The sequence below is a fragment of the Prionailurus bengalensis genome, chromosome A2 (genome assembly GCF_016509475.1).
Source record: "Prionailurus bengalensis isolate Pbe53 chromosome A2, Fcat_Pben_1.1_paternal_pri, whole genome shotgun sequence".
Taxonomy (NCBI): domain Eukaryota; kingdom Metazoa; phylum Chordata; class Mammalia; order Carnivora; family Felidae; genus Prionailurus; species Prionailurus bengalensis.
The window spans coordinates 38,318-65,949 of NC_057348.1; the positions used below are offsets into that span (position 1 = coordinate 38,318).

Sequence of the window (27,632 nt, forward strand, 5' to 3'; positions counted from 1 at the left end):
AAAACAATTTTTTTTTTTTTTAAAGATACTTCTAACCTCTAATTCTCCAGAAAGGAGAAACAAAGAAACAAAAGGCATGTTATTGAATACCGGGAAGCAAAAAATAAAAAAATAAAAAGATAAAAATCTTAAAAGCTGGGTAAAAAAACTAAGATAAGCAGATTTCTTGTTGTAAACAGAGCCAACCAGAAGACAGCAGAGCAACTTCTCTAAAGCACTCGGGAAAATGTAACTACACGAAAACGCCTCAATCAAAATCATTCTCAAGTCCCTCTAAGTGCCCTGGCCCCTGTGCCCTGGCTTCCAACACTGGACAACCAACCCTGCAGGAATAAACCCCAGATGTTGAGACCCTGACTCCCCCCACCCTCCCAACATACCTGGTACCTGATTCGTCCTCTCTTGGACTCCACCCCCGTCCCAGCCAGGCTGCCCCCCTCCCCGCTGTCTCCCGCCCCCCCTCCCAGTAAGGTGCCCCACCTGACTCTGACTCCAGCCCCCTCCCCTCTGCAGTCACCACAGGCAACTATGAACAGTGGTCTTAAGCCCCTGCTTACTCCCCCAGGGACTCCAGACCCCGAATGAAGCCAGCCATCCCTGACCTGCCCAGCCTCTCCCACTACCCTCCAGCTCTCACCCTGGGCCTCTTCCCCGGGGACCTGGGGCTTTTCTGTGGCCTTGGCCCTCATGGTGGACCGGCCCCCCACAGCCTGACTGCTGCCAGCACAGGGCCCACCAAACGACCCACGGTCCCCAGCACCTCCTCCCAACAGCACAAGGCATCCATGGGCTTCAAATCAAGTTTAATAAATAAAACAGCAAGGGATTCAAGGCAGTTATCACTTCACAGTGTGGTCCTTGGTGGGGTGAGGGAAGGTCGAGGCCAACTCTGCAGACGGGCTCGAGCCAAAACCCTCTCCTGGTGACACCCGGGGGTTGGGGAGCACTGCCCTGGCCCCATGGAGGACCCCACTCCAATTTGTAAACAGAAACATAAATAAAATGAGGAAAGCTGGGAGAGAGAAGGACCGGGCCCCCAAACCATCTTGCTGGGGAGCTTCAACAGAAATATGACCCACGGGGTCAGGGGAACGGACTGGAGCCAGCCCCCTCGGTGCCTTGGTACCAAGGGGGCAGGGGGGTGGGGGGTCACCTGTCCCCTCGACCCCACCCCCGAGGCTACTCCTGGCTGGAGAGAGGGGGTAGGCAGGTGTGGGGTAAAGTGCGGCTTTTCCTGACGAGGAGAGCAGGGCAGAGGTCGAGGGTGGGCGGGGCCGACATCGAGGTATATGGCTCTGTGCCCCAAGGGGTTTGGCACCGAGTAGCAGCTGCCCACGACCCCCGAGCTGGGGCAGCCTGAGGCCCTGCCAGGTGCAGGGAGACAGAGCCAAGCGGAGGGCCGAGGGCGCCCCGGGCGGAGGCTGCTGGTGGGGCAGCATCCCGCCCCATCTCCCACCTCCCCGATGGGGCAGGGACACCTTCCTCTGCTGGCTAGACGGGGCCGGGCCCTCTGCATCCAGCTGCCTGGCGGGTCCTGCGGTGGGGGCAGCGGCCTGGACAGCACGAACAGTGGTGCTGGGCACTGAGAGCGCCAGTCTGTGTGTGAGGAGGGCAGGGCAGCGTCCCAGCCACCGCTCACCCCCGTCCTTGACGCGTTCTGAAGCAGAGGCGGCGTGACCCGGGACCCACAAGGAGGGGAGGGGTCGGGAAGACTGGCAGAGGCAGGCCCCGCGGTGGCCCCGCGTCCTGTCCGGGCCACACGTGCCGCCCGCGGCCAGAGCTCAACACGTCATCACGTTACAGCTGCAGGGGAGAGACCGAGAGAGGGTGAGGGTCAGTCCAGTCCCACTGAAGGCACGGCCTCGGCGCCGTGGGCTGAAACCGTGGCTCCCGACCTTGCCGCCCCCAGCAGACCGTGTTTTCACTCGTGCTGGCTGACAGGCTCCCCAAGGCAGCACTGTCCTTGGCGCCTGGGGAGGGCTGGTGGCCGGGGCAGGGGTGGGAGGAGCCTGGCACTGGCCCCGTTTGTACCTTTTTGGGTTTTGAACCATATGAGTGTATTACCTAGTCAAAAAAATAAATAAGCCAAATTAAAAGTAGAGAATAAAAGTAAAGAAACCAACAGAGCCTGCTCCACATGGCCATGCCATCCTCGGGCCCTCGGGGGCACATCCCTCCCCTCTCCAAAGCTCAGCCTAAGGCTGGGGGACACTCCAGCTGGGCATGGGGACCCGGGGCAGGGGCCGCACTCACTGTGACAGGGGCTCCGAGTGCAGCCCGGGGGCTGGGCACGCTGGGTGGGCGGCCAGGAAGGGATTCACGTCCCCAATGCCGATGAGTCCAAACTCAGTGACCGACAAGGCCACCTGTGCTGGGGCCACAGCCTCCTCAGACTCTCCATTCATATCCACGTGGCTAGAGATGAGGGGCAGCTCCTCGGGGAGGGCCCCCGGCAGGGCCAAGTCCACAGCCAATCTCGGGCTGGTGCTGGGCTCCGGAGTGGCTGTGGCCGGGGGGTAGAAGGCTGGTTCGGCCAGGGCTGGGGGCCGCCTGGGCAGGGGCACAGCTGGGGGCGTGTCCAGCTGCTGAAACGGACAAGGCCCTGGCTCCGAGGACGGGAGGCTGTCGGAGCTCTCCCCAGGCTCACCAAGACTGCCGGCCGCGCTCTCTACGCTCAGCGGCTCTGCGGGGGAGAACACAGCTGAGGCCGGGCCCCCAGTGGCACCCCACACCAGCCCTCCTGGGACCCAGAGCCATCCTGGCTCAGGTGCACTCAGTTAAAATCACACTTATGCCTCCTACAACCTGTGCGGGGCTCCTGCCCAATCTTTGCGGGGCCCAGCAAAGCCTGAGGACCCCTCTGCAAAAAGGCGTTCTCATGCAAAGACAGAAAATACATACAGACACAAAGGAAACCGGTCGTACTGAAACTGTGTGCCTGGGCTAACAGCCCTGCCCTGGGAGGTACTGACCCCCATTTTTTAAACCAGATCAGAGCGAAACAGGTTCAAAGGAAAACGCCTGGATGCCAAGTACAGCTAAACATGGAATTTGAGAAACCTTTGTGCACAGGTTCATGACGAGCAGTCCCGGGGGGTAGGTAGATGTGGTCCCCCTTTCAGACAAACCATGGAACCTGCCAGATTCAGGAACGAGGGACGATCTAAAGCCCACAGGACCACAGGCTCCCAGAACCAAGGTCCCCACCGTTATCTCTGTGGCCTCTGTCAGAAACTCAGTCCTGAGCCAGACCCGGTCTTGCTCTCGTGTGGCCCTAAGCCCAGGATGCCAGAGAGGCTTGGACACCCATCTGACCTCCCACATGGCACCTGGGGCCTGCAGAGGGGCCCCCACTTCAGGCCATGGGGCACAAGGTTCCCCTCCACGTAACAAGTCCCCACGGCCACTCGTGCGTGTGGCTGCCCACGTATGGTAACGTACTGGGGTAGATGGGCACCGGCTGGCTCCCCGAGCCCAGCCCTGAGAGCTCCTGGGGCCCATGTCAGGGCACCAGTGAGGAGGGGGCTCCCCCAAGAGCAGGGACCCACCCCGTATTCTCACCTGTGTGCATCCGTGCCAGGGGGTCCTGCTCAGAGCCCAGGCTGTCGGCAGTAGGGGGCAGAGGCGGTGAGGAGTGGGGGCGGCCATCAGGGTCACTGCTGTCCAGGTCCTGGTCTACATCCCTGTGGGGGGAGCATACGGTGAGGGGCTGTGGGAGAGACAGCCCCTCAGGTGGGAGGTGTCCGCCTGGGATGCCCACCCCCGGCACGCACGTGGCTCCAGACGGGCCGTATTTCCTCCGGCCCAGCCTCGTCTGCTGGGAGAAGTAGTCGTAGCGCTCGGACTTCTTCCACAGGTAGTAGTACTCCACACATTCGCCCACGGAGCGCGTGCGTACCTGCGAGCGAGCCCAGCGGTCACCGTGGCCCCCAGACCCCACTGTCCTCACCTGCCAGCCCCTTCTGCCTCCAGAACAGCAGGGACAGGTCCTGGCCCCTGCCGCTCCTGGACAAAGCAAGACTCTGCCTGCAGCCCCCATCGCCTGCTTCCAACCCGCCCCCGGGGGGCATCCCCTCTCCTGAAGCAGGACGGCGCCCCATCCCACCACCTAACTGGTGTGGAGCCAGAACCCCATTACTCACCCCAGATCCACACATCCAGTGCCCACCTCCCTCGCTCCAGACCACTAGCTCCCAAAGGCAGCGGCATCCACCTCGTCGCCCAGCAGAGAGGGGGAGCAAAGGTGCTGGTGCAGACACAGGGACGGAAGCCTGCTTTTCCCACCAAGTGCAAAGGGTCACGAACAGCAGGGGAGAGCTGCCCACGAGGGCAAACCAGACACCACTAAGGCACACGCCACGGGTTCGTGAACCCAGCTCAACAACACAACAGGGAAAAGCGAAAATAACTTTGTGTGTATGGTATCCCGGGAAGGGAAGCACACAAATAGGTCTGGCGGGGAGCTGGACCCTCCACTTACAAAACCTCTTGTGGGGAAGAAAAGTCACAGGAATGAAATGTACAACCCAGGGAACATGGTCAACGAAGCGTAACAAGGTTACAGAGCAACAGAAAGCGACTATGTTACTGGGGTGAGCGCTGACTGCACAGAACTGTCCAACCCAAAACCAATACATATCCCGTGCCAACTATACTTGCGTTAGAAACAAATGTTTAAAAACCCTCTCTTGACAACACAGGGCATCTTCCCACTTTGGAGGACCAGCCCACGGCAAGCCCAGGGCTGTGCCTGCAGAGGGCAATGGCACCAGAGTCCACACCACTGTTGGCCAAGATGAGGACCAGACACTGGTGCCCAGGACGAGTCCGGAAACCAGCAGGGACAGGGGCACACGTAGATGGTCTCATCTTCTCAGTGAGACCCCTTCGCACACCCATCTTGCCAGGGGATGAAGTCCTGTGCAATCTCCCTGGGGCCGACTCCAGCAAAAACCGGAAGTGCCCGAAGGAGGCCACAGCCGTAACCAGGGTGGACAGGCACGTGGCTGACGGCACGCGAAGGAAACAACGGCACTGCGCCGACAGTGCCGTGCTTACGAAAGCGGCCTGGGCCGTGGTGAAAACGCGGTGAGCAGAGAGCTGCATCAGGCCACAGGGCACAGATGTGACAAGAGAATCAAGCACTGCCTGTCACAGCGCTGGGCATGGTCGGCTGAGCACCATCAGCCCCCTGACTCTCCACAGGCCTCTGGCCCCCAGCAGGCACCTCATTCACTCCAACCTCCCGGGAGAAGACGCCGAGGCCTGAATGCGAGCCTGGCCTCGGCCAGGCCCTTCTCTACTACATACGTCCCCATGAGCAGCAGGAAGGAGCCACACTAGTAGCCCTAGACAGAGGACAGCAGACTGGATAACGGGTGAGGTGGGGGATCCACGGTGAGACGGAGCCACAGGTATGTGCCCAGGTAGATGTCCCCCAGGCTGCACACCAGAGGGGCCGAGGCTCTGCCAAGAGGTCAATCTGGGAGTCATGACGCACGAAGCCACGGGCAGATGGCATCACCGAGGGATATGCAGGGACCAGCAGAGACCCAGGCCCTGGGGGGGAGGCAGGGGAACCTGGCACTCGGCTGTGCCCCTGGTCATGAGTATTTGCCGTGGGTGGGTCCTCTGAGGAAAGCAGAGACCCTCAGACCGCAAGGCAAGCGGCGGAGGGTGGAGTCCAGGCTGGGGGTGGGCACCACACCAACCAACAGGCTCTACTTCAAGGAACAGCAGGGCAGTACCGAGGAATCGCGAGCAGACAAGACTGCTAGAGTCCACCTCGAGGCAATGTCTCTCCCCAAACTGGAGCCTTCTCTTGGGGACCGGAAGGTGGCCCAGCAAACGTCAGCAGAGGAACCAGAGCAAGACATCAAGGGACGTGTGGCAAGCCAGAGGCAGGCGACAGGGCTTCAGCCACGGCTCAGAGGGCCCCGCCCTGGGCCTGGTGAGTCTCAAGCTCGCTGGGGGGTGAAGGCGACGTGCCTGGGCTCCCAAGCCGCTCGCAGCCCCAAGGCGTAGCTGGTGGAGCCCCGGCGGGAGCAGGGCAGGCCACACCCTCACCTTGTTGGCCTGGATCAGGTGGAAGTTCTTCCCGTGCACTCGGAAGCCATGCTCAAAGTTCCTGCACTCCTCCTCGCTCCAAGCACAGAACCCATCTGCAAGCAGGAGGGAGGGCACAACGGCATCAGCAGTGCCCAGGACGTGACAACAGAGAGAGCGGGAAGAGCTGGCGCTGCACGCTCACCTCGGATCACCTTCACGTTGAATCGCAGCCTCCGCAGAGCCTCCTCTGCGTTGAAATTGCATTTCACCAGCTCATAAAGTGCCTGGGGGGAAGCCACGCTCACTCTTCCAACCTGCCCGCTTCATCCCACCCAACCCACCCCGGAGTAACAGCCAGGGACGTTCACACCACCACAGTCGGGGGGGGGGGGGGGGGACGACATCAGGGGGCATTCAGACCCCCACCGGGGCAGGGATACCAGGAGCGCTCACACTGCCACCAGGGTGGGGAATGTCAGGGACGTTCACACCCCCACCAGAGTGGGGGGACAACATCAGGGAGCATTCACACCCCCATCGGGGCGGGGATACCAAGAGCGCTCACACCCCCACCGGGGTGGGGAATGTCAGGGACGTTCACACCGCCACCAGGGTGGGGATATCGGGAGCACTCACACCCCCACCGGGGCGGGGAATGTCAGGGACGTTCACACCCCCACCAGAGTGGGGGACAACATCAGGGAGCATTCACACCCCCATCGGGGCGGGGATACCAAGAGCGCTCACACCCCCACCGGGGTGGGGAATGTCAGGGACGTTCACACCGCCACCAGGGTGGGGATATCGGGAGCACTCACACCCCCACCGGGGCGGGGAATGTCAGGGACGTTCACACCCCCACCAGGGTGGGGATATCGGGAGCACTCACACCGCCACCAGGGTGGGGAATGTCAGGGACGTTCACACTGCCACCGGGGTGGGGATATCGGGAGCACTCACACCGCCACCAGGGTGGGGAATGTCAGGGACGTTCACACCGCCACCAGGGTGGGGATACCGGGAGCACTCACACCACCACCGGGGTGGGGAATGTCAGGGACGTTCACACCCCCACCAGAGTGGGGGGACAACATCAGGGAGCATTCACACCCCCATCGGGGCGGGGATACCAAGAGCGCTCACACCCCCACCGGGGCGAGGAATGTCAGGGACGTTCACACCCCCACCAGGGTGGGGATACCGGGAGCACTCACACCACCACCGGGGTGGGGAATGTCAGGGACGTTCACACCCCCACCAGAGTGGGGGGACAACATCAGGGAGCACTGACACCCCCATCGGGGTGGGGATACCAAGAGCGCTCACACCCCCACCGGGGCGAGGAATGTCAGGGACGTTCACACCGCCACCAGGGTGGGGATACCGGGAGCACTCACACCACCACCGGGGTGGGGAATGTCAGGGACGTTCACACCCCCACCAGAGTGGGGGGACAACATCAGGGAGCATTCACACCCCCATCGGGGCGGGGATACCAAGAGCGCTCACACCCCCACCGGGGTGGGGAATGTCAGGACGTTCACACCCCCACCAGAGTGGGGGACAACATCAGGGAGCATTCACACCCCCATCGGGGCGGGGATACCAAGAGCGCTCACACCCCCACCGGGGTGGGGAATGTCAGGGACGTTCACACCGCCACCAGGGTGGGGATATCGGGAGCACTCACACCCCCACCGGGGCGGGGAATGTCAGGGACGTTCACACCGCCACCAGGGTAGGGATATCGGGGTGTTTATACCATCATTTCCCCCTTGACAAGTTGTTTTTCATTTCAATTTGCCACCATCACACGACCACACTGGCGCACCTCCCAAACCCCCTCCCGCCCTTGCGTGGGCCCTGCCCTCTGACTCAGGGTGCTACAGCGCCACCGCCCTCTGCGCCCCTGTGGCAGCCCCACCTGCTCGCTGTCTTTCACCGTTTCTCCCTCCGGGAGCTGAGACCCAGCCATCTCGTGCCACCTGCGCTTCACTGCCCGGTACAGGAACTCCTCCACCTCCCTCTCAGGGAGGACGTTGGGGTCCCAAAGCAGCTGGTCGTCATTCTCATAGACTGTGGAGAAGGAGAGCCAGGGTCACATCACAGGCACGCGGCCTGCACCCACCTCCGGAGCTCACGCGCCCCTCTTCCAGCGGCCCCGTCAGAAGCACCTGTCAGGGCAGGCCATCTCAGCTCCTTCCAGGGGATTCCCCTGGTTCTTCCACAACGAAGACCATACGCACAGATATCAAAAGATACTATTTCACGACCAACTAGCGTTTACTCCAGAACGCGAGGTTGGTTTAATGTTTGAAAATCTATCAATATAAAGCATTACATGAACAGGATGGAAAAAAAAACAACCATCTCAAGAGACTCAGAAAAAATACTTGACACGAGTCCAACTCGTTCACGGTAAAAACTGTCAGCTACTAACAGGAGGGAACTTTCTCCTCTACAGATAAAATCACGTTTGTTTGTTTATTTATTTTTTGAGAGAGCATGAGCGCAAGTGAGGAAGGGCAGAGAGAGAGGAGGGAGAGAATCCCAAGCAGGCTCCAGGCTCTACACTGTCAGCACAGAGCGCAACACAGGGCTCGAACTCAGGAACCATGAGATCACGACCTGAGCTGAAACCAAGAGCTGGACATGTAACCGACTGAGCCCCACAGGCGCCTTATCCAATACAGAGCACCTACAGAAGCTTAGAGCCAACAGCATACTAAAGGGGTTACTGAACACTTCCCCCAACTTTGGGAACAAGAGAAAAACGTCCTCTATCACCTCTAGATCCTAGAGGAAACACCAGTACAACAAAGCAAGGAAAAAAAATAAAAATACAAAGATCGCGAAGAAAGCAAGCCATCGCAAGTTATGCCACTGAATACCTAAGAAAATACAAAAGAACCTACAAAACATTAAAGTTGGTAAATGAGTTTAGCAAAGTCACTCCGCACAAGATCAACTAAAACAAAGTGCACTTCTACTGACAGAAATCAAGTACAGACGAAACTTCTGAAAACCTCTCGTAAAGCAGCACAAATAGGAGCACAAAGTATACACAGGACTGCTGCAAAACCACGGCTGGCCCCGCTGGGGTTCGAGAGGGAACCACACGTGTGGACGGCGAGTGTCAATACCACAAAGGTCACTTCTGCACAAATTCATTTCAGGGTCCAGGGCACCCCTGATCACAATCCTGGCAGGCATCTTGAGGCAGCTGACAAGCTGTGCACAACTTGTGTGGACAACAAGGCTCCAGAGGGTGGAGGCCTGGCGTCGTCTCCCACTTCCTCTGAGCGGCAACAGTAAGACAGCGTGCTGATGGCCAGGGTCCCGCTAGAGAGACCGGCAGGGCAGTGGCGGGCCATTCCAGAAGCGGTACTGGAGCAGCGGCACGCCACATGGGTCAAAGCAGTCCTGACCCACACCTCCAACCACACCCTGGACATGAAGCCGAACCTCGGCTTTCTGTGCAGCAGGGAAACAAAGCAGAACGTCTTGCACGGAAACTTCTCACCGGCACACACACTGTGGGCAGAGTGAAAGCTTGGCCGCTGCCTCCCGGGAGGGACCGTGGCGGCACATGCGGCAGATGACAGACTCGTACCCGGAGCGCAGGAGGGACTGCCACAAATGAGAGAGAGAGGCACACCGGTTTGAAAGGGGGGAAAAGCCTTGAGCAGGTGCCTCACAACAGACGCCACGGCCAGTAAACGTGTTCGCCCTCAGAGAAACGCCAATTACAGCCACAAAGAGACGCCCCTCCACACCTGCTAGGAGGGCTCCAGTCAACATCACATTGTCACGTGTGCACGGGGACGCGGAACGTCGCCGGAGGGGCCCCTGACAAGTGTCTCCTGACCAAAACATGAGCCGACAGTGCAGCTCCCAGCCATCTGTCCGGGAAGAGAGAGAGACACACGTACACGTTCGCGGCCACACGTGCCAGCCGTAGCTATCGACCAACAATAGAAGAGATGGGCCATGCGGTCCGTCCACACAAGGAAACAGGGCACAGCGCAATCGAGGTTCTTCTCGGGTGCAGCACAAAGGGAGATGCCAGCTCCCAGCCCCTCGGGGTCAAGGGCCGGCTTGCAGAAGAGGAAAAGGCCCAAAGCCCAGATGCTACTGAGGCTGCGGTTCCAGACTGGGGTCCACCCGTCCTCAAGACCCTCCGAGGGTGTAGCTAAGGAGTGCGCACTGGTGCCTCTTTCTGGCGGACGGTCTCGGGTTCTCTCGCAGACCGCCCTCCACCTGACCTCCCTGTGACCCAGCCGACCTGAGCTTTCCCGGCCCCTCCTTTACCCAAACTGCTTATGGTGCAGCAACCACGTGCCACCAAGCCCACATCCCAGCCACCAGCCAGAGCCCCTGACATCTCCCCTGCCTGCCCCGTCTCTCCGCCAATCTCAGCTGCTGAATCATCCTGGGAAAGACCCCTGGCCATGAGTGCCAGCCCCAGGCTCACAGGGGCTTTGGGGCCCGGAAAACAAGACTCAGGCCAATAGCCAGGTGACTTCACGTCCCATTTTCTTCACCTACAGCTGGAGGTGTCAACGCCTATCTGGAAACACAACAAGCCTCATCCCATGTTCTAGGGGAATCGGGGACAGACAGATATCAGGTCCGGGACGGCGAGCGTCCTGAGCCTCACCCCATGTTCTAGGGGGAACAGTGCAAGGCACAGAGACCCTAGTCTCTGGAGGACACTTGGGACAAGGTCCAGACACATGAAGGGCCAGGTGGGGAAAGGTGTGCATGCCCAGAGAGACGAGGACAGTGACCTGGGCAGGGAGGAAAGGGGCAGAAGGGGCGAGCCGAGGGCAGCAGAGGGGTACCAGCTGCACAGGGTGGCAGGACCACACAGCACTAAGCTGGAAGGACAGTGAGCAGGGATGGGGCGCCAACTGGCCCACCTCTTCCTGCCCTGGCCTTGGCCCCAAGTGTCCTACAAGCTCAGGGTGGTGCAGGGGGCACCTGGCCTGAGCCTGGCCCCTCAGATCCCCCCACCAAGAAGGCATGCAGCAGGTTCGTTCCTGACGGGACTGGGGCTCTCCTCTCTCCTCCTCCCTGTAGCCCACACTCACCAGGCCCCACTTACTTTTCTCACCATGGCGGTCCAAGTGCAGGCTGCTGAGGTCAGCTTGGAACTGAGGCCCAACCATGATCTCCTGCAAAGGCAAAGGCCCAGGACACTCAGGGATGATGGGAGGCCAGGCCACAAGGTGATGACATGGGCCCCTGGGTGGCTGCCTAGAGCCCAGGGCTCATCTGTGCAATCTGCCCACAGATACCAAGTCCTGTGATCTTGAGCACAAGAGGCAGAGGTGGACGTGTGTGCGTGTCAGTGACTCTGTCTACATCCACTTATCCATCTGTCTGCTGTAGCTGTCATGTGGCCAGGGCGGGAGGCTCGAAGACCCAAGGGTTCTGAGGTCCAGTCTGAAGGCCCCAGAAGGACCTCCAGGACAGGACCTTGGGCCACATCACAGGGACAGGACTCCGGGGACAGGTCCTCAGGCCACATGATGGGGACAAGAGCAGCAGGTGTGAGTCTCAGTCCCCAACAGCACGGTCAGGCCACAGCCCAGCTCCCCTCTCAGAAACCACGTGCTCAGCCTTGCCCCCAAGGGGCACGGATCCAGGTTCAAGGCACCGCTGGGTCAGAGCCACTCACCTTCTTACACTTGTTGGCAGGAAGAGGGTCCTCCTCTGTGTCGGACGAGGTGGAGGAGCCAGGCTCTTTGTCTCCGTCAGCCAGGAAGCAGGCTTTGGGGAAAGGGGAACAGCTGAGTCGCGCCCACGGCAGTCTGAGTGGCCTAACTGGCTAGTGGGCCCTGGAGGGCCACTGCCTGCACTTCCCCCCGACTCTCCATCCACCTGACCCCACACTTTGCCCTTCCAGAAAAGGAGCCTGACCCTGGACAGGTGATGGGTGTGAGATGGGCACAGGGCACAGGACAGGGGAGTCAGGAGGCACCTCACACTGCCAGGCCTCACAGGCAGGCAGAGTCGAGGGGACGGGCTGTCAGCTACAAGAACCCGCACATTCCCTCCTCATGTAAACCAAAGCCATTCGTGTCAGCGCACAGGCCAAGGCAAGGAGACAGGAGCCCCTGAGGAGCTCAGACTGAGATCGGGACACATCCAGGTGCAACAGACATCCGTGCACAAGTCCTCGATCCCCAGCATCCCGGGGCCCCTTCCCCTGCATCACCAGAGCTGTGCGTGGCCCGCCCCCAAGGACAGTGCAGGAGCGGGCGGGACACCTACGTCCACTCCGGTTAGGAAACAGATCGGAGGCCTCATGGGAGGTCACGGACGGGGTAAGGTCGTCAGCCGAGGACTGTGTCTCTTCCTCTTCTTCCCCTGAAAGCAAATCCTTCGCTATTTGTTCCTTTTAACAAGAAAGCAAAGAACGTTTTTGTGGTTTGTTTCAACAACCTCGAGACGACACTTAATAACAAGTGACCGCGCTAACTCAGCGACTACCAGCAGCAGCCTCACGCTGGAAATGCCCCAAGAGCGCCCGTGGGTGGTTCCTTCCGCTCTGAAGATGAAGGGACCAGGCACAAGGACAGGCCGGCAAGGGGACCACTCCTTACACCCAGGGTCAGCAGAGCCCCTCCCTCCTGACACCTGCCCCAGAGGGCCCGGCCCGAGGGCATTTCTCCACACCAGTCTCCACTCGGCCCCTTCTCTAGCCCCTGCCCGTGGCCACCCAAGCCATGGGCGGGAAGCCACAGCCACTGAATCAGCTCTGACTCTGGGGAGTGGGGCGGGGGAACAGACAGGGCTCTTTAAGCAGTAGGCCTGGCCTGATGCCACGACAGCACATCTGTGAGCGCCAGGGCCTTCTCGCCTGTCCTCCCTGAACCCTGCTCCCAGTCCACTCACCTTGTCCAGGGTCATGTCAGGGAGATTGGCTGTGGTGTCACTGCCCTCGCTCTCCCGCTCCGAGATGGGGTCTGACGCTTCATAGCCATAGAGGGCAAGCAGTTCATCAAGGGGCATGTCGCTGCTCTGCAGGGGCCAGGGCTGAGTCAGGAGGCTGCTCGGGGTTCTGAGCCACACTGGCCACCACAAGCAGAACCACCTCGTCGCACTCACAGCAGCTAACTCCAGCCAGACCCCAGGCCCAGTCCTTCAACCAAAGACTCCCTTACGACCCCCAGTAGATGCAGGGACAAGACACCTGTTCCCAGAGAAGTCAGCTATTTGCCCAAGGTCACCAGCCTTGAAGGGTGGGGCCAGGATTGGCCTCTCCATCCTCACGGCACTGCCCAGGCTTAACTCCAGCAATGCAAGGATGGCTCAATACCTGTAAATCTACCCTCACAACTTATGATGTCAATAAATCAGATGGGGAAAAACAAGACCATCTTGATAAACGTGAAAGAAACATCTGGGAAAATCCAACATCTGCTTCTGATTGAAAAAACCAAAACAACAACTACAACGACAACGACAACTCAAGATGCTAAGTAGAGAGATGTCTGCCTCATCAATGTGACAGAGGTGCCGTGAGCCCTCAAGGGGTTGGTAACGAGCCACCAGAGCAACCCCATCCCATCTGAACAAGAAGGGAGGCTCAAGCCCACCGTAAGACACTACACGCCAATGCAACAGGACAAGAAACAGGAATGAGACATTTGATGACTGGGAAGGAAGAGACGAAACTACCACTGCCTTCCTCTCTAGGGCTGGTCGCTGTTCCTCACACCCACCTGTCTGCTCCCGAAGCCAGTGTTGTCCAGCCACACTGCGCCCTGACCCTGCGGGTCACAGCCAGCCTCCAGCTCCCTGGACCTCCCTCTCATTCTCTCAAGATGCCTGCCTCCCCTGTACCCCAGTTCCTGCCCTGCCCTCACCCCGGGGGGCTCCAAGTCCACGTGGAAGAACACCCAACTTGTGCCCAGCCCCCTCCCAACTGACCCCGAGGTCCCCCTTCCACCCTCACGGGACCCCACTGACAGGGACATTCGTTACCTCCACCACAGTTTCCAACCGTGCATTTGTTGGGGGATTAACACAGTGGCCCAAAGACCCCCCTGGGCTCCCGGGACCCTTTCTGGGGGGGTCCCAGAGGCACGGCAACTTTCACGGTAACAGGACGTGACTTCCGGCTCTCGCTGTGCTGGCACTGGTGCCAAGGGAGCGAGCCAACGGCGGGGCACAGCACCCTCCGGTCGAGGCAGGAGCACAGGGTGTGCGAGCGGTTAGCGTGCGCACCTCCCACCACCCACTCAGCTGTAAACGTGCCATTCTCGCTCCAGAACATCCGGTACAAAATCACTGATTTCATCAACTCTCCCTCTGAGCAGCCGTGGTTCAATCTGCCGCGTGAGGAGACAGGAAGCACGCGGAGTGGCTGCCACACCCTGCAGTGAGGGTTTGTGCAGAAGCACCAGGGTCACGGCCGTGCCGGACGCACACCGTCCCGAGCTCGCCGCTGCACTCGTACCAGACGGCACGGCTGGCAGGCGACAGTGGTCTGGCCCGGCGCGGACGCCTTCGGACACGGGCCAAGTTGGCCGTTACGTCCAAACAAACAACTATGTGCCACAAGGGTGAAACTCCGGTCCCTGAAGAAAAAATTAGAATTTTGGGAACTCTGGATCTGACAACGTGTGCCTGACAAATTCACGATCCTGTTAGGTAAGGTCATACAGAATGGCAGTGTTTCCACAATTACCTTGGATGTTATATTCTTTCCTGATCAGTTTTTAAAAATTACGTCTGAAGAAAACCTAGATAAGGTATTCAAGTAATAAATGGCTGACTTTAGTTTTTGGTTAGATTTGAGAAGTTTTAAATTCACGTTAAACTTTTGTTTTTTTCTTTAATGTCTATTTATTTATTTTTGAGAGAGACAGAGCATGAAAAGGAGAGGGACACAGAGAGAGAGAGAGAGAGAGAGAGAGAGAGAGAGAGAGAGAGAGAGAAAGAAAGAGAGAGAGAGAGAATCCCAAGCAGGCTCTAGCTGTGAGTGCAGAGCCCCAATGTGGGGCTCAAGCCCAGGAATCTTGAGATCATGACCTGAGCCAAAGTCAACAGTCAGATGTTTAACCGACTGAGCCCCCCAGGTACCCATGTTTTCTTTTTTGTTTTGTTTTTAACTTTTTTATGTTTGTTTATTTTTCAGAAAGAGACAGACAGAGTGTGAGCAGAGGAGGGACAGAGACAGAGGGAGACACAGAATCCGAAGCAGGCTCCAGGCTCCGAGCTGTCAGCCCAGAGCCTGACGTGGGGCTCGAACTCATGAGCCGTGAGATCATGACCTGAGACGAAGTCGGACGCTCAACCGACTGAGCCACCCAGGCAACCTCCGTGTTGTCTTTGCTGAAGAGAAGACTTGCCTTTGGTCCTAAGACCAAATTGGCACCGAGCGATACATAGCACCAAACTGCATAAAGTGCCCACGATTATTGCGTTAAAAAAAAAAAAATTCCCAATACTTGAAAGATGTTTGATGAGATCAGTGTAGATACTGAACAAACCAAATGTTCGTGTCTCGCCAAGATGCACATGCCAGAGCCCCAACTCTCAATGTGACTGCACGTGGGGATGAGCGTTTACACAAGGAATTACAGGGAAATGAGTCGTGAGGATGGGGCCCTGATCCAAGAGGGTCAGGTCCTCAAGAGAACGGGCCCCAGACAACCCGCCCTCGCTCCGACACGAGCATAAGGACACAGCGAGAAGGCAAGGAACCAGAAGTCAGGATGAGAGCCCTCGGCAGAAACCACCATGCCTGAGCCTGGCTGCGGACTTCTGGCCTCCACGATTATGACAGAAATAAATCTCTTGCGCGGAAGCCCCCCGGGTGTCTCGGATCCTGTGGTGCACAGGCTGCAAACACCTCACGATGAGGAGGATAGAGAGCCGCCGCAAGGTCGCCACCAACAGGTCCTGACACAACCAAGCACGGAAGGTCACAGGGCATGTGGCAGAAGCCCCTCTGCAATCCCCTTTACAGAGCCACCACTGACTGACTCTGGGGGCAGCGTCCAGGAATATCCACCACGATCTGGGAAGGCGCTCTCCTCTTCCAAGAACAGACGTGTATGAAGCTAGGTTTACCCTCCAACCAAGAGAACAGATCACTGCTCATCAACGTCTGCCTTCAAGACAGTGGCTGGGCTCTCGGATCCGCTTCTGCATTTACAGAAACACAAAGCGGTTCCACTCTTCTCCCCAACTGGCTTTAGTTGGGGAAAAGCTGTTTTCTCATTTTCACAAAAATACGCTATTTCTATTAACAACGGATTTACTGCATAACCCGCACAAAACCCCTTGAGATCCTCCAACATTTGAAGGCCACAGAGGGGGTTCTGAGGCCAAAAAGTCTGACCACAGTGGGTTTTGTGCCTGGAACCCTAAAGCCCCAGAGGCACGACCGGGTCTGGCCCGGCCCCCACCACCTCAGCTCCTAGCACAGTGCCTGGCGCTTTGCAAACAGATGTGCACACAGCACTTGTCCCTGTGAAATCTGAGCTTCGAGACTAATTCAGCAAATGAAGAAACCGTGACCTTGCCCGGGGGCTCCCCCTACACAGGGGCACAGGGGACGAGCTCAGCCAAGCACCTGGGAGATGAAGTCCTTCTCCAACTCTCCCTCCGGCTTCCCTGGGTCTCCTGCAGCCTGGTCGCACTCCTGCCGAATGCCGTAGTTCTGTGACAGGATCTCAACAAGGTTGAACTGATGGTCTGCAGAGCCCATGGACACCACTGTGGAGGAGACACCCGCCTGCGTGAGCTCCCCACCCCTCACCCCACGCACACCAGCCATCGTGCAAGGCTGAGGACGACTGGGGTAGGACGCAACAGTGGCCCGCTGTCACCTGGGACAAAGCCCACAGCCTGCAGGTACGTGCACGTGTGGGTACATGCATACACGTGCAGAAGGCTGTGTGTGTGTGTGTGTGTGTGTGTGCGCGCGCGCGCGCACGTGCGTGCACGTTCAGACGGGTGTGCACACCAGTGGCCAGCATGGTCAGTCTACCACGTGGGAACTCCCAACAGAACGACCCCTGAGAGAAGAACACACCTGGCTAACTGGACACACGGATTCTGGACATTTGGGGGGATGTGTTCTCCTGGGCGCTTGCTTGGTCCCCCAACCACAGACACCGGTGAGGGTGTGGGCAAGAGCCCACACACTGGGAAGAAATGAGCACCAGGCGAGCGAGGGCAGGAAGAGCGGAAGGCCTGGCGGGGCCCTCAACTCCGGAAACGCACAGGTGACTGCGCACCCACGAGGGCCTGCGGGGGCCAGCACGGTGCGGGCAGGACGCCCGCAGGACACACGCAGCAGGCCCGTCTGAGGCCAGTCCTTTCTGCTGCCTCGGCAGAGCAACACCAGTGCCACCCGCACAGGCCAATGTGTGGTGCACGTCACCGGATTTCTGGTTTTCCCAGAAGAAGCAGGATGTGATCATTGCTCTCTCTCTCCCCATTCTGGTCTTCAGTAAGTCAAATTTAAAGAAAACAAACACAAAAGGAAACGGCTAGAGCTCAATCCCCCCAGGCCAGGGAGCGATGAAGGCTGAGGCTGGACGGGAAGGGGGCCAACAGCCAGCCTGGGAGGGGTGCACAGCACCCGGGAGCTCACCCACAGCAAAGCCCCCAGTTTTCCTGCGGCCAGCGGCTCCAGCCCGAGGCCTTGGCTAAGGTGCCTGCCAGGCCAGCGGGACACGCCAGGAGTAAGGGACTCTGGCCCTCTCCTGGGCAGCCCTGCCCGCACCAGAAAATGGGGAGAGCCCTGGCCACTCTGTCTACATACCTGTCCCTGGACCCTGGGAGCCAGCACACTGTGTCTGGCTCTGCCAGGCTGGGTGGGACTCTGTCTGTCACAACCACAAAGGCCCTGGTGGCCCTGGGCAGGAGGAAGGAAGGGGCAAGGAATGTACCTGCTGTTGTCTGCAAGCTGGGCTCCCCGGGGCACAGGCTGTGAGTGAGGCAGGAGGCCACGCGAGGGCTCTGCCTCTCCAGCGAGGAGGCCTGCAGAGAAAGAGAAGCAAGGTTAGCCCGGTGGGCCCAGGACCCGCTGGGGCACATCTCTGCATCCCGCCTGGGAGCAGGTTCAGGTCAGAGCCCAACTCCCCAGACAGCCTCAGAAATGGCCTCATATGGGAGGAATCTCATCTGGCTTCTGTGCAGAAACTGACAGAGTCCAAAAATCACATGAGGAGGGGCAGGCAGCAAGGGAGACACAGAATCTGAAGCAGGCTCCAGGCTCTGAACTGACAGCACAGAGCCCAACGCAGGGCTCGAACCCACGAACCATGAGATCATGACCTGAGCCAGAGTCGGACACTGAACCGACTGAGCCACCCAGGTGCCCCAAGACATAAAACTATGAAACTATAGAAGTCTTAGAGAAAAACACAGGAATACATCTTTTGTTACCCTGGACACAGGCCGTGGCTTCTTAGATAAGGCACCAAGAGTTAAACTACACGAACCAGATTTCATCTAAAGAAAAACTTTTCTGTTTGAAAGGCCATCACTGAAGAAGGCAATCCACAGAGCAGGGAGAGGCCTTCAAACCGTGCAGCTGAGAAAGGACCTGTGTCGAGAACACACGAGGAACTCTTGCAACTTGTTAATGAAAAGATAACCCAATTTAAAAATGGGCAAAGCATCTGAACAGACATTTCTTCAAAGAGATACCCAGACGGCCAATGAGCACATGAAGAAATGCTCATCAGAAGAAAGCAAATCAAAGGCGGAAATGCAAAACGGAGCCAGCACTTTGGGGAGCAGCTGGCGTAGGAGTTCCACTGATTGCTAGACACCTAGGGGTCAGAGTGTGCCACCCCAACGTGTGCCACTCTGGCGTGAGGGCTACTCTGGGACGAAGACACTGAGCAAGAACAGACACAGGACGACCTCCGTAAATCACTGTGCGGGTGCCTCCCCTCCCAAACCAGGAAGGGAGCAGGTTAGCACCGAAGATGACCGGGCACCCAGCTCACTGAACACACACACCTTACTAACTAGCCTGACCTCCTACTAGTTCCCTGCACATCCACCTTCCCACGACTTGCTGCCTGGGCAGATTCAAAGTCCTCCCGTGTCGTAACAGTCCATACAAGTTTATCGTTCTTTTGTGCAGACGCTCTCAGAAGTCCAAGCCCTAGCCACCCCCTTGGGTTACTCATCTGACTTCTCCGGCACATGTGCTGCTGGGTTAATAAACGGTGTATGTTTCTCCTTTGTTCATCTGTCTCTTGACAGTCTAAGTCCCCACCTGAAAACCTAAGAGGGGAAGGGAAAGGGTTAAGCCCTGCTTCCCCTAAGACACCCAACGGAGAAGAAACCACACATCTACACTAACACTTGCACATGAGCATTCGTGGAGAAACCATTCACGAGAGCCAAAGATGGAAAGAACACGAATGTCCATCCGCTGATGAACAGACAAACCAAAACTGAACAAAGGAACGTCCCTTGGCCCCGAGCAGGAGCGAGGCGCCCACACCCGCCACCCCGCGGACGGACCCTGAACACACGACGCTCAGGGAGGGAACCAGACACAAGAGGCCACACAGGGTGTGAGTCCACGTGTGTGAACGTCCAGAATAGGCCCATCCACGGACAGGAAGGGGGCTCGTGGGGGCCGGGGGTGAGGAAAGATCAGGGGTGACGGCTGATAGAGACAGGGTTTGCTTCAGGGGAGATGGAATGTTCTAGAGTTGACTGCTGATGGTCATACAACTCTGAATGTACTTAAAACCACTGAATTAAAAATTTAAAAAAAAAAAAAAAAAAAAAAGGGGGCGCCTGAGTGGCTCAGTCGGTTGAGCAAGCGACTCATGATCTCACGGTCCGTGGGTTTGAGCCCCGCGTCAGGATCTGTGCTGACAGCTCAGAGCCTGGAGCGTGTTTGAGATTCTGTGCCTCCCTCTCTCTGACCCTCCCCTGTTTATGCTCTGTCTCTCTCTGTCTCAAAAATAAATAAACGTTAAAAAAAATTAAAAAAAAAAAAAAAACCACTGAATTGTACACGTTAAAATGAGCAAACTGTATACGAATTATACCTCCTTAAAGCCATCTGTACGTGCGCGCGCGCACACACACACACAACTGGAGTATTTAATAAAACTTTTAGAGCTTAGAACAGCAGTTTAGTAAGAATTTCCTCAGAGTCCTCAAGAAAACCTCAAGAGGTTGTGTAACCCTCCTCCTAAGAGAAACAAAGGGACTGAAGCTCAGAGAGATCGAGCCACATACCCTAGCTCACACAGCACATAAGGAGAGCGACTACAAACTCCGACCGAGGCCCTTCAAAAACCTGGCAGCATAAATGAAGGAACAGCACAGCCAGGAGAGAGAGCTGGCAGGCAAAGCCAAGCCACAGGCACCGGAGCACAGCAGGCAGGGGCTCACAGGGACCATGGTGCAGAAATGAGGGGCACAGGGCATGGTGGGCATGGGGCCCCAGCTTCTCCAGGAGGAAGTGTAGCATGGTACACGGCCTCTGCCGGGAGCACCGGGAGGTTCTGGGCTGGAGCAGGGAGTAGGGAGTTAGGGAGCCCGGTCGGGGCAGCAGAGGCAGCACAGACAGAGGGGAAAGGAGCCAGTGGGGTGGAGCTGACACGCGGCAGCGGGGGCTGGAAGCAGGCAGGGGACACAGAGCACCGTGGCCTGCGTGGCCTGCGTGGCCTGCCACAGATGGCTTCACCTTCAGCCCGCACCCTAAGTGTCCTCTGAAACCACACGGACCCTCTCTAGGACCCTCCGCAGTGATGAGTTTCCAGCCTCCCTGGGCTCCCTCCCCCAGTGCAACTAGGCTGGCTTTCTGTCTCTTGCTACCAAGAGCTCTGATGGGCAGGCCGAGAGAGGCCAGCGTGTGGACGGCTCCTTTTCCAGACAGAACGCTGCTCCCAGTCCAGACCTGAGGTGCAGGGTCTGAGAAGGATGTGGCCCTTATGTGACTTGCCCTCTGACAGAGGAGCTCAGGCAAAGGAGCAAAGACAAGTGTCTGGAAGGCTCCTTCCCACCCCACCCCCCCCCAAGGAGGGGGCAGGACTCTGAGCACCCTGCTCCCCACAGGGGACTCAGTGGCCTCAGATCCCCAAGTTCATTTCCAGAGGACTCCAAGTTCCTCAAAACTCACCAAGAAACACTGACTTTGTGGATTCTCTTCCCTCCCCCCGTCCCAACATCTGACCTCTCAGTGCAAGCCCTGGGGTTCCCAGGGGTTCTACTTCCTCTGTTCAGAACACTCTGGATGTCTCCATCAGAGTCAAAGCCCTCCACTCTGCCAAAATGGAAGAAGAAACAGGATGGGGAGTGGGTGGAGGACATTCTGGGTAAAAAACAAGGAAAGGAGGGAGGAAGAAAAGGAATTCTAAAGACTTGATCACAGAGGAGTGGGCGACCCCAGCCTCGGGAAGGACAGGCACGGTCACCAGTCCTGACTCAGGGGACCCTGACTGCTCAGATGTGGAGGCCAGGGCAGCTCTTCTCCCGGGACAGCGTACGACTCCTCCCACAACTTCCAAGCAGAACCCACAATGATGCCGTGGCAGATTCCACTCTGCAAAACAGCTGCACCCACACATCCCGTCCCGCAAGCTCTTCTGGGACACTGACATGCCACCCCCTCCAGAAGTGGGATTCTGTGCCCCTCCCTGGGGATCTGGATGGGCCTGGGACTTCAGGCAGGGTGGGGGACGGGGGCACACTCCATGTGACTTTCAAGGCTAGGTCTTAAAATGCAAGTCAGGTTCCATCTGGTACCTTCTGGCAAAGCCATTCAGCTGCCATGCTGTGAGGAAGCCCAAGCTACACAAAGGTCGTGTGTCCGTGTCCCAGACAACAGCCAACACCAACCACACGTGAGCAAGGAAGCTTGCCTCCATGGGGGTCGGCTCCAGCCCCGGCCACCAACCATTGCAACCGCCAAGAGCAACCCTGAATGAAAACCGCCTGGCTGAGCCCAGCCAGCCCTCAGCACCACAAAAGACAGCAATGAAACAACTGTAATTTTAAATTGAATTTCAGGGGTGCCTGGGTGGCTCAGGTGGTTAAGCGTCCGGCTTCGGCTCAGGTCACGATCTCGTGGTCTGTGGGCTCGAGCCCTGCGTCGGGCTCTGTGCTGACAGCTCGGAGCCTGGAGCTGATTCGGATTCTGTGTCTCCCTCTGTCTCTCTGCTCCTCACCCACTCACGCTCTGTCTCTCTCTCTCAAAAATAAATAAAAGATTAAAAATTTTTTTTTTCAATAAACAAATAAACAATTGACTTTCAAAGTGATTCCTTACACGGTGACAGCTCCCCAGAACACCTTCCACCCACAGCCAGTTGCACTGCCTGGTTCCCCACTGACTGCTGGGGCGCCACCCTCCCCCAGCTGACCAACGCTTACGGAACACGTGCTCTGGGCCAGGTGCACCACAGTCCATCAACAAACAGGTTCTGCCCGTCTCCTCCCACACACGTCACCAGTCTAGCTGGGGACACGGACAGCAAACGAGTGGGAGTGGACATCCACAGGACTGAGGGGACACGATGGGGTTCTGGGACAACACCAGGGCAGCGGAGTCTCCCCAAGGGCATTACGCCGCAGGGGGGAATGGAAGGAGTGGGGGCGGGGGGAGGTGGTCTGTGAGGGTCGCGTCACTGGGGTGAGATCACAGGGAGGAGATGCACTTTACCCTAAGGACAAAGGAAAGGCGTGGAGGGTTTTAAGCACAAGACAAAGTGTACTTGGGTCTTTCAAAGACCGATATCCAGGAGGAAGACAGTGTGAAACGCTCCCATCTTTTCTCCTGGTGCTGACAACTACACCAATCAGGCGGCTAATACCGATCAAGCACGTACCAGTAGCTTACAAACTGCCATCTGTACCGGTTAGACACAGCCGATTGCCAGCAGCTTCCCCGTGCAAGCCACGGAGCTGAGATCTTGGGAGAGCTCTCGACTGGAGGGTCTCATTTCAGAGATGAGGAAACCAAGGCTCTGAAACATTCGGTCACCTGCCCAAGGTCACACAGAACTAAGAGGTTCCAGCGCTGCAACAGGTCCCCTGGGCAGAGACTGGCTGTGGCTCACCGCTTCTGACATCTGCACACTTCTTGGCCCTTTACTGACCAGGCTCTCTCCGACCAGACTCTAAGGCCCTTCATTTAGGACAGGCACCATCAGGTTTGTGCTCACGGCCAGACGCTCGGGCCTTGCACCGAGCCAGGCACGTGGGGGATCTCACACAAAGACCTTCTCCTAGGAAACCAACTCAAATCCACTCAAATGCACCACTGCACACTGTCAACATGTGGGACGGGGACACCCTGGGCAGCTGGCTGCTGTGAGGGTCTAGGGCCTTTGCACCAGGCAAGGCAGAGTCAACAGCCAAACCCAACAGCTCCCAGGGGAGGCCAGCTGGGGAGTCTGCCCCGTCCATCCACAGCACACCTGCCAGGCTGAGAGTGCTGACCCAATGCGGGGCTGACCCAGCCACTGAGCCGGGAGCACACACAGACCCAAAGACACTACCGCCACAGCCCGCTAGGCCACTGAGACACCTAGCTTTTCTGCCTTTGACTCCCAAGACCAGCTTCCCTAAATGCAAAGCAAGGAGAACTAAGAAACCTTTCGGTCCAGCCACCCCACACAACTGGCTGGTGAGGCCCCGCCTTGCACCCAGACACCCACACCACCTCTAGCGCCAACCAGGGCCTGTTGCTGCCCCTCAGAAGGTCACTGGTGGGAGAGAATGGCCATGTCCGCCCTGCACAGCACCTACCCACGTCGCGCCAGGACAGAGGACTCACCTTGGCCCCACAGCCATGCCGAGTATCCCACGACCCTGCTGCGCCTCACTGGGTGGACCCCTTCTCTTCTCTGGGTCTCGGGGAGGGGGGGGCGGGGCTACTCATTTGATGAGGGTTGCGTGCTGAGTCTGACAACCTGCTGCATCCCCAGACTAAAACGTCGCGCGCTGAGAGTCACATTACTGAGCCCTGGCAGCTGCAGTCTCCTTTAATCATCAGTAGGGCCCCAAGAGCAGAGCAGTGCACCAAGTCTTATCCAACATTCCAAAGTTTAAAAAAGGCCCAAAAGTGAAAGTCTCCCGTCCCTGGTTTGACAGGACTTGAAACTACTTGCTGACTGTGTTTTCCCAAACGATCCCAGGCGTTATCAGATCAGCCCTCACAGCTCCACACCCCACAAACCCTCAAATCGGAAAACCTCTGCATCGGAAAACACATCTGGCCCCAAGGACTTCGGGGAAGGGTTCGTGGGCCTGCTTCACGGCCCGAGACAGGAGGCTCCGAGAAGTAACTTGAAGCAGCCGGGCCAGGCTGGTCTGCCCGCCCGGGAGGCGGGGGGGGGGGGGGGGGGGGGGGGGGGAGCCCCGACGCCCTAGGCCCTCCCAGCGCACCCCGGTGCCGGCGCTACGCAGGGCGGGCCCTATGTCGGAGTTCGAGTCCCGTTCGGGACCTGGTGGGAGCGAATGCGCGGTGCCCAGCACGGGGGGGGGCGGGGAGGGGGGGCTCACGAGCGGGCTGCGGTGCCGGGTCTCACCCGGGGTTCCGACGGGAGAGCGCGGCGCGCCACGACCGCGCGCCCGGAGAGCGCACTCCGCAAAGTTGGCCAACGCCGGGAGGGCAGGGCTGCGCGCCGCCGGGAGCCCCCGGGGGTCCAGGGCCTAGGAACGAGGAACCCGGGAGGGGGGTGGGGAGCGGAGTGGGGGTCGAGTGCCGGGGAATCCCGGCCGGAGAGCAGGGCGCGTGCCCCCACCCCGCGTCTGCCCTCTCCCCGCAGGCCCGCCCCTCCCCTCCCCACTCCGCGCCCCCGCCCCCTGCCCGCACATGCGCACTGCACCCCGCGATGTGGCAGCCGACCGGGGGGGGGGGGGGAACAGAGCCGGGGGCGGCCGCCGACGGAGCTCCGCGCCCCTCGGGCCCCGACGGGCGCGGCGCCCCGAGCCCAACCTCCGCGCCCCGGGGCAGGGGTCTCCGCGCCCGGGGCCCCCGCACGGCCGGGCCCAGGGGCGGGGGGTGCGGGCGCGCGGGGGCGGGGGGCCGGCTCCCCCGGCCCGCTCACTCACCTCCGCCATGGCCGTGTGTGCGCGGGAGGCGGCGGCCGCGCCGGGATCCCCGGATGCGGGGCCGCGCGCTCATTGGCTGCGGCGCCCGGGAAGGCGGGGGCACCGGGCGGGGCCGGGGCGGGGCCGGGGGCGGGGCGCGGGCGGGGCGCGGGCGGGCGCGTAGTAGGTGCGCGGAGCTGGCTATGCGGGGAGCGCGGAGCGGGCGCGCGGACGGGGATGCGCGGGGCCGTCGCCGGACCCCGGCCTGGGCCGCGCCTGGGCGGCGGGCTGTGGTGGAGGGAGGCTGATCCCTGAGAGCCACACCTGCGCAGGGAGCCCTGTCCCATTTCCTCCTTCCGATCCCAGGGCCGAGTGCTGTCCGCGCCCCGAGTTAGGGATGAGGAAACGGGCCGCCCGTGCGCCGGTGTTGGACCCAGGATGGAAGGCTGGGCAGCGTGGTTCTGGAACTTTCTGCACTTTTGGCCCGGGGATGACCCACCTCGTGTGCCGGCAGAGTCGACTGGGGCTTGCGAAAATGTGCCTGAAGACGAGCTTTGAGAAGGCGGCTCCCTGTGCTGGGAGCCGGTCCTGGCGGGGTGGGCAAGAGGGGAGGATCCCAACGCAGGGCCATTTGGCTCCGAAGTCGTAGTTGTTGTGTTTAGTTTATTGATTAAATGTCTGTGGACCTAATGCACTTCCCGAACCTTTGCTAGGCACGGGGGCAGAGTTTGAACGTGACAGCCCCAACATTTTAAATTTCGGACTGACGAGGGCTCTGAGCACGAGGGCAGAAGGTGTACCAAGAGTGTTGTAATCAAAAGCAAGAGAGGACGGAGGCAGGCCAGTGGCAAGGCCCTCAGCCTGCAGAGACGTCAGCCGCTGACTAGGATGGAGGGGTGGGGACAGAGGTGGACAGCTTGGAAAAGTAGACCCCACAAGACCCCCTGATGCAGTGAAGGTGGCGAGAATGTGAAGATGGCTCCCAGATTCCTGGCTGGCACAAAGGGTGGTGGTTCCAAGACCGAGGAGGTGAGGAATTCAAAAGCCTAGTTCCTTTCCCAGCCATCAGCCAGTGGGGTACTGAGAAGCTGAGATCCACCAGGCATGATGCTTGATAAAAAGCATTATCCCCAGCCCTCTGAGAGTCTACCAGCCAGGAGACAGAAGAACCACTTTTGAAAGGTCTACCCTGGGGCACCTCGGTTAGTTGGGCATCTGACTTTAGCTCAGGTCGTGACCTCACCATTGGTGAGTTTGAGCCCCGCATCGGGCTTTCTACTGTCAGCACAGAGCCCTCTTCGGATCATCTGTCCGCCCCCCACCCCCACCCCACTCTCTCTTGCTCTCTCAAAAATGAATAAAAACGTTAAAAAAAAAAAAAGTCTACCCTGCCCTTCACAGTTATATGAGTCAGTGGGCTCCCTACTCCTTGTGTTAGATACACCTCATTCAGATTGGAGGTTCAGGCGCTTGTGTCTGAGAGTCCTCACTGATACCTGGAGCAGTTGATCATTCATTCATCCATTTATTCATTCAGTTAATCAATGAACTAAGCGCATGGCCCCTACAGCCCTCAACTAGGTGCTGGGCTTGCAGGGATCCAGTGAGGCAGGGAGACGGCCAATAGATACAACGAGAGGGGGGTGTCTGTGTTTATAACGTGTGCAGAAACCAAGGCAAAGGGTTTGAGTCAGGCTGAGAAACCAGAGAAGACTTCTTAGAAACGGCTTGGACAAGAATCATCAGAGAGATGCGAAGGGGCAGCAGGGGATCCAGATGAAGGGAAGAAAGTTTTTAAGGTCTGAAAGCCTCTCTCCACAGGCTGATTATTACAGTTACAGTGTAGAAATGAGGCAACATTGGCCGGCTGATAAAAAATTAACATGGTAGTGAGGGGCAGACGAACACCATGTGCCTTCCAATGTGATGCCCTTAGAAGGACACTACATCACTTAATCTGGCCAGGAATGCGTATCCTGCATATATTTGAGAAAACTGCAGACAAACCCCGAATAAGGAACATGCTGTTAAACAAACAGAGAAAGACTGTATTCTTCAGAAATGTTACTGCCATAAAAGACCACTTTTTCCGACAGGACAACTAAATGCAATATCTGATCCTACTGGATCTGCCAGTGCGGACGGAAAGACTATAAGGACCATTATTGGAAACATAACTGGAATATGAATGACAAAACTGGAATTCAGACGTGGATTGGATAAACGTGTTACATCAATGTTAAGTTCGGGGACATTGATAACAGTCCTGTGGTTCTGTAAGAGAATATTCTTATTCTCAAAAAATTTACACTGAAATATTGAGAGGTTAACATAGACTGAATGTCCGTGTCCCCCCGAATTCATATGTTGAAACTGAATCCCCGATATGATGGTATTTGATGGTGGAGACTTTGGGACGTCATGAGGACGGAACCTGCGTGAATGGGATGAGTGCCTTATTTTTCTTAAAATTTTTATGTTTATTTATCTATTTTTCAGAGAGAGACAGAGGGGAGGGAAGGGTCAGAGAAAGAAAG

The 27,632-nt window shown here is 58.2% G+C and overlaps 1 protein-coding gene across 9 annotated transcripts; it reads right to left on the bottom strand.

The window, feature by feature from the left end:
• Positions 1-786: 786 nt before the first annotated feature.
• MIER2 (MIER family member 2) lies at positions 787-25,212 on the bottom strand. Of its 9 annotated transcripts, none has more exons than XM_043585945.1 (14): positions 25,117-25,168; positions 17,967-18,057; positions 16,643-16,785; positions 12,952-13,077; positions 12,328-12,451; positions 11,732-11,823; positions 11,156-11,225; positions 7,973-8,124; positions 6,251-6,332; positions 6,067-6,161; positions 3,774-3,898; positions 3,562-3,683; positions 2,254-2,683; positions 787-2,064 (listed from the first exon to the last, which is right to left on the bottom strand). In XM_043585945.1, the coding sequence occupies exons 1-14, from the start codon at positions 25,123-25,125 to the stop codon at positions 2,061-2,063; spliced, it is 1,665 nt and encodes a 554-aa protein (XP_043441880.1). In that variant the 5' UTR covers positions 25,126-25,168; the 3' UTR covers positions 787-2,060. The 9 variants fall into 9 exon arrangements, with proteins under 9 accessions (XP_043441880.1, XP_043441879.1, XP_043441883.1 ...); XM_043585944.1 differs by having other exon boundaries at positions 787-1,803; positions 25,117-25,166; XM_043585948.1 differs by having other exon boundaries at positions 787-1,803; positions 2,254-2,503; positions 25,117-25,162.
• Between the last annotated feature and the right edge of the window lie 2,420 nt (positions 25,213-27,632).

What these genes read in the sequence shown, in the direction of transcription:
- MIER2 (XM_043585943.1), bottom strand. An exon ending in CAGCTTGCAGACAACAGCAG is followed by an intron (nt 16,786 to 17,966) that starts GTACATTCCTTG and finishes TCTCCTCCACAG; the next exon opens with TGGTGTCCATGGGCTCTGCA. An exon ending in CTGACATGACCCTGGACAAG is followed by an intron (nt 12,452 to 12,951) that starts GTGAGTGGACTG and finishes TCTTGTTAAAAG; the next exon opens with GAACAAATAGCGAAGGATTT.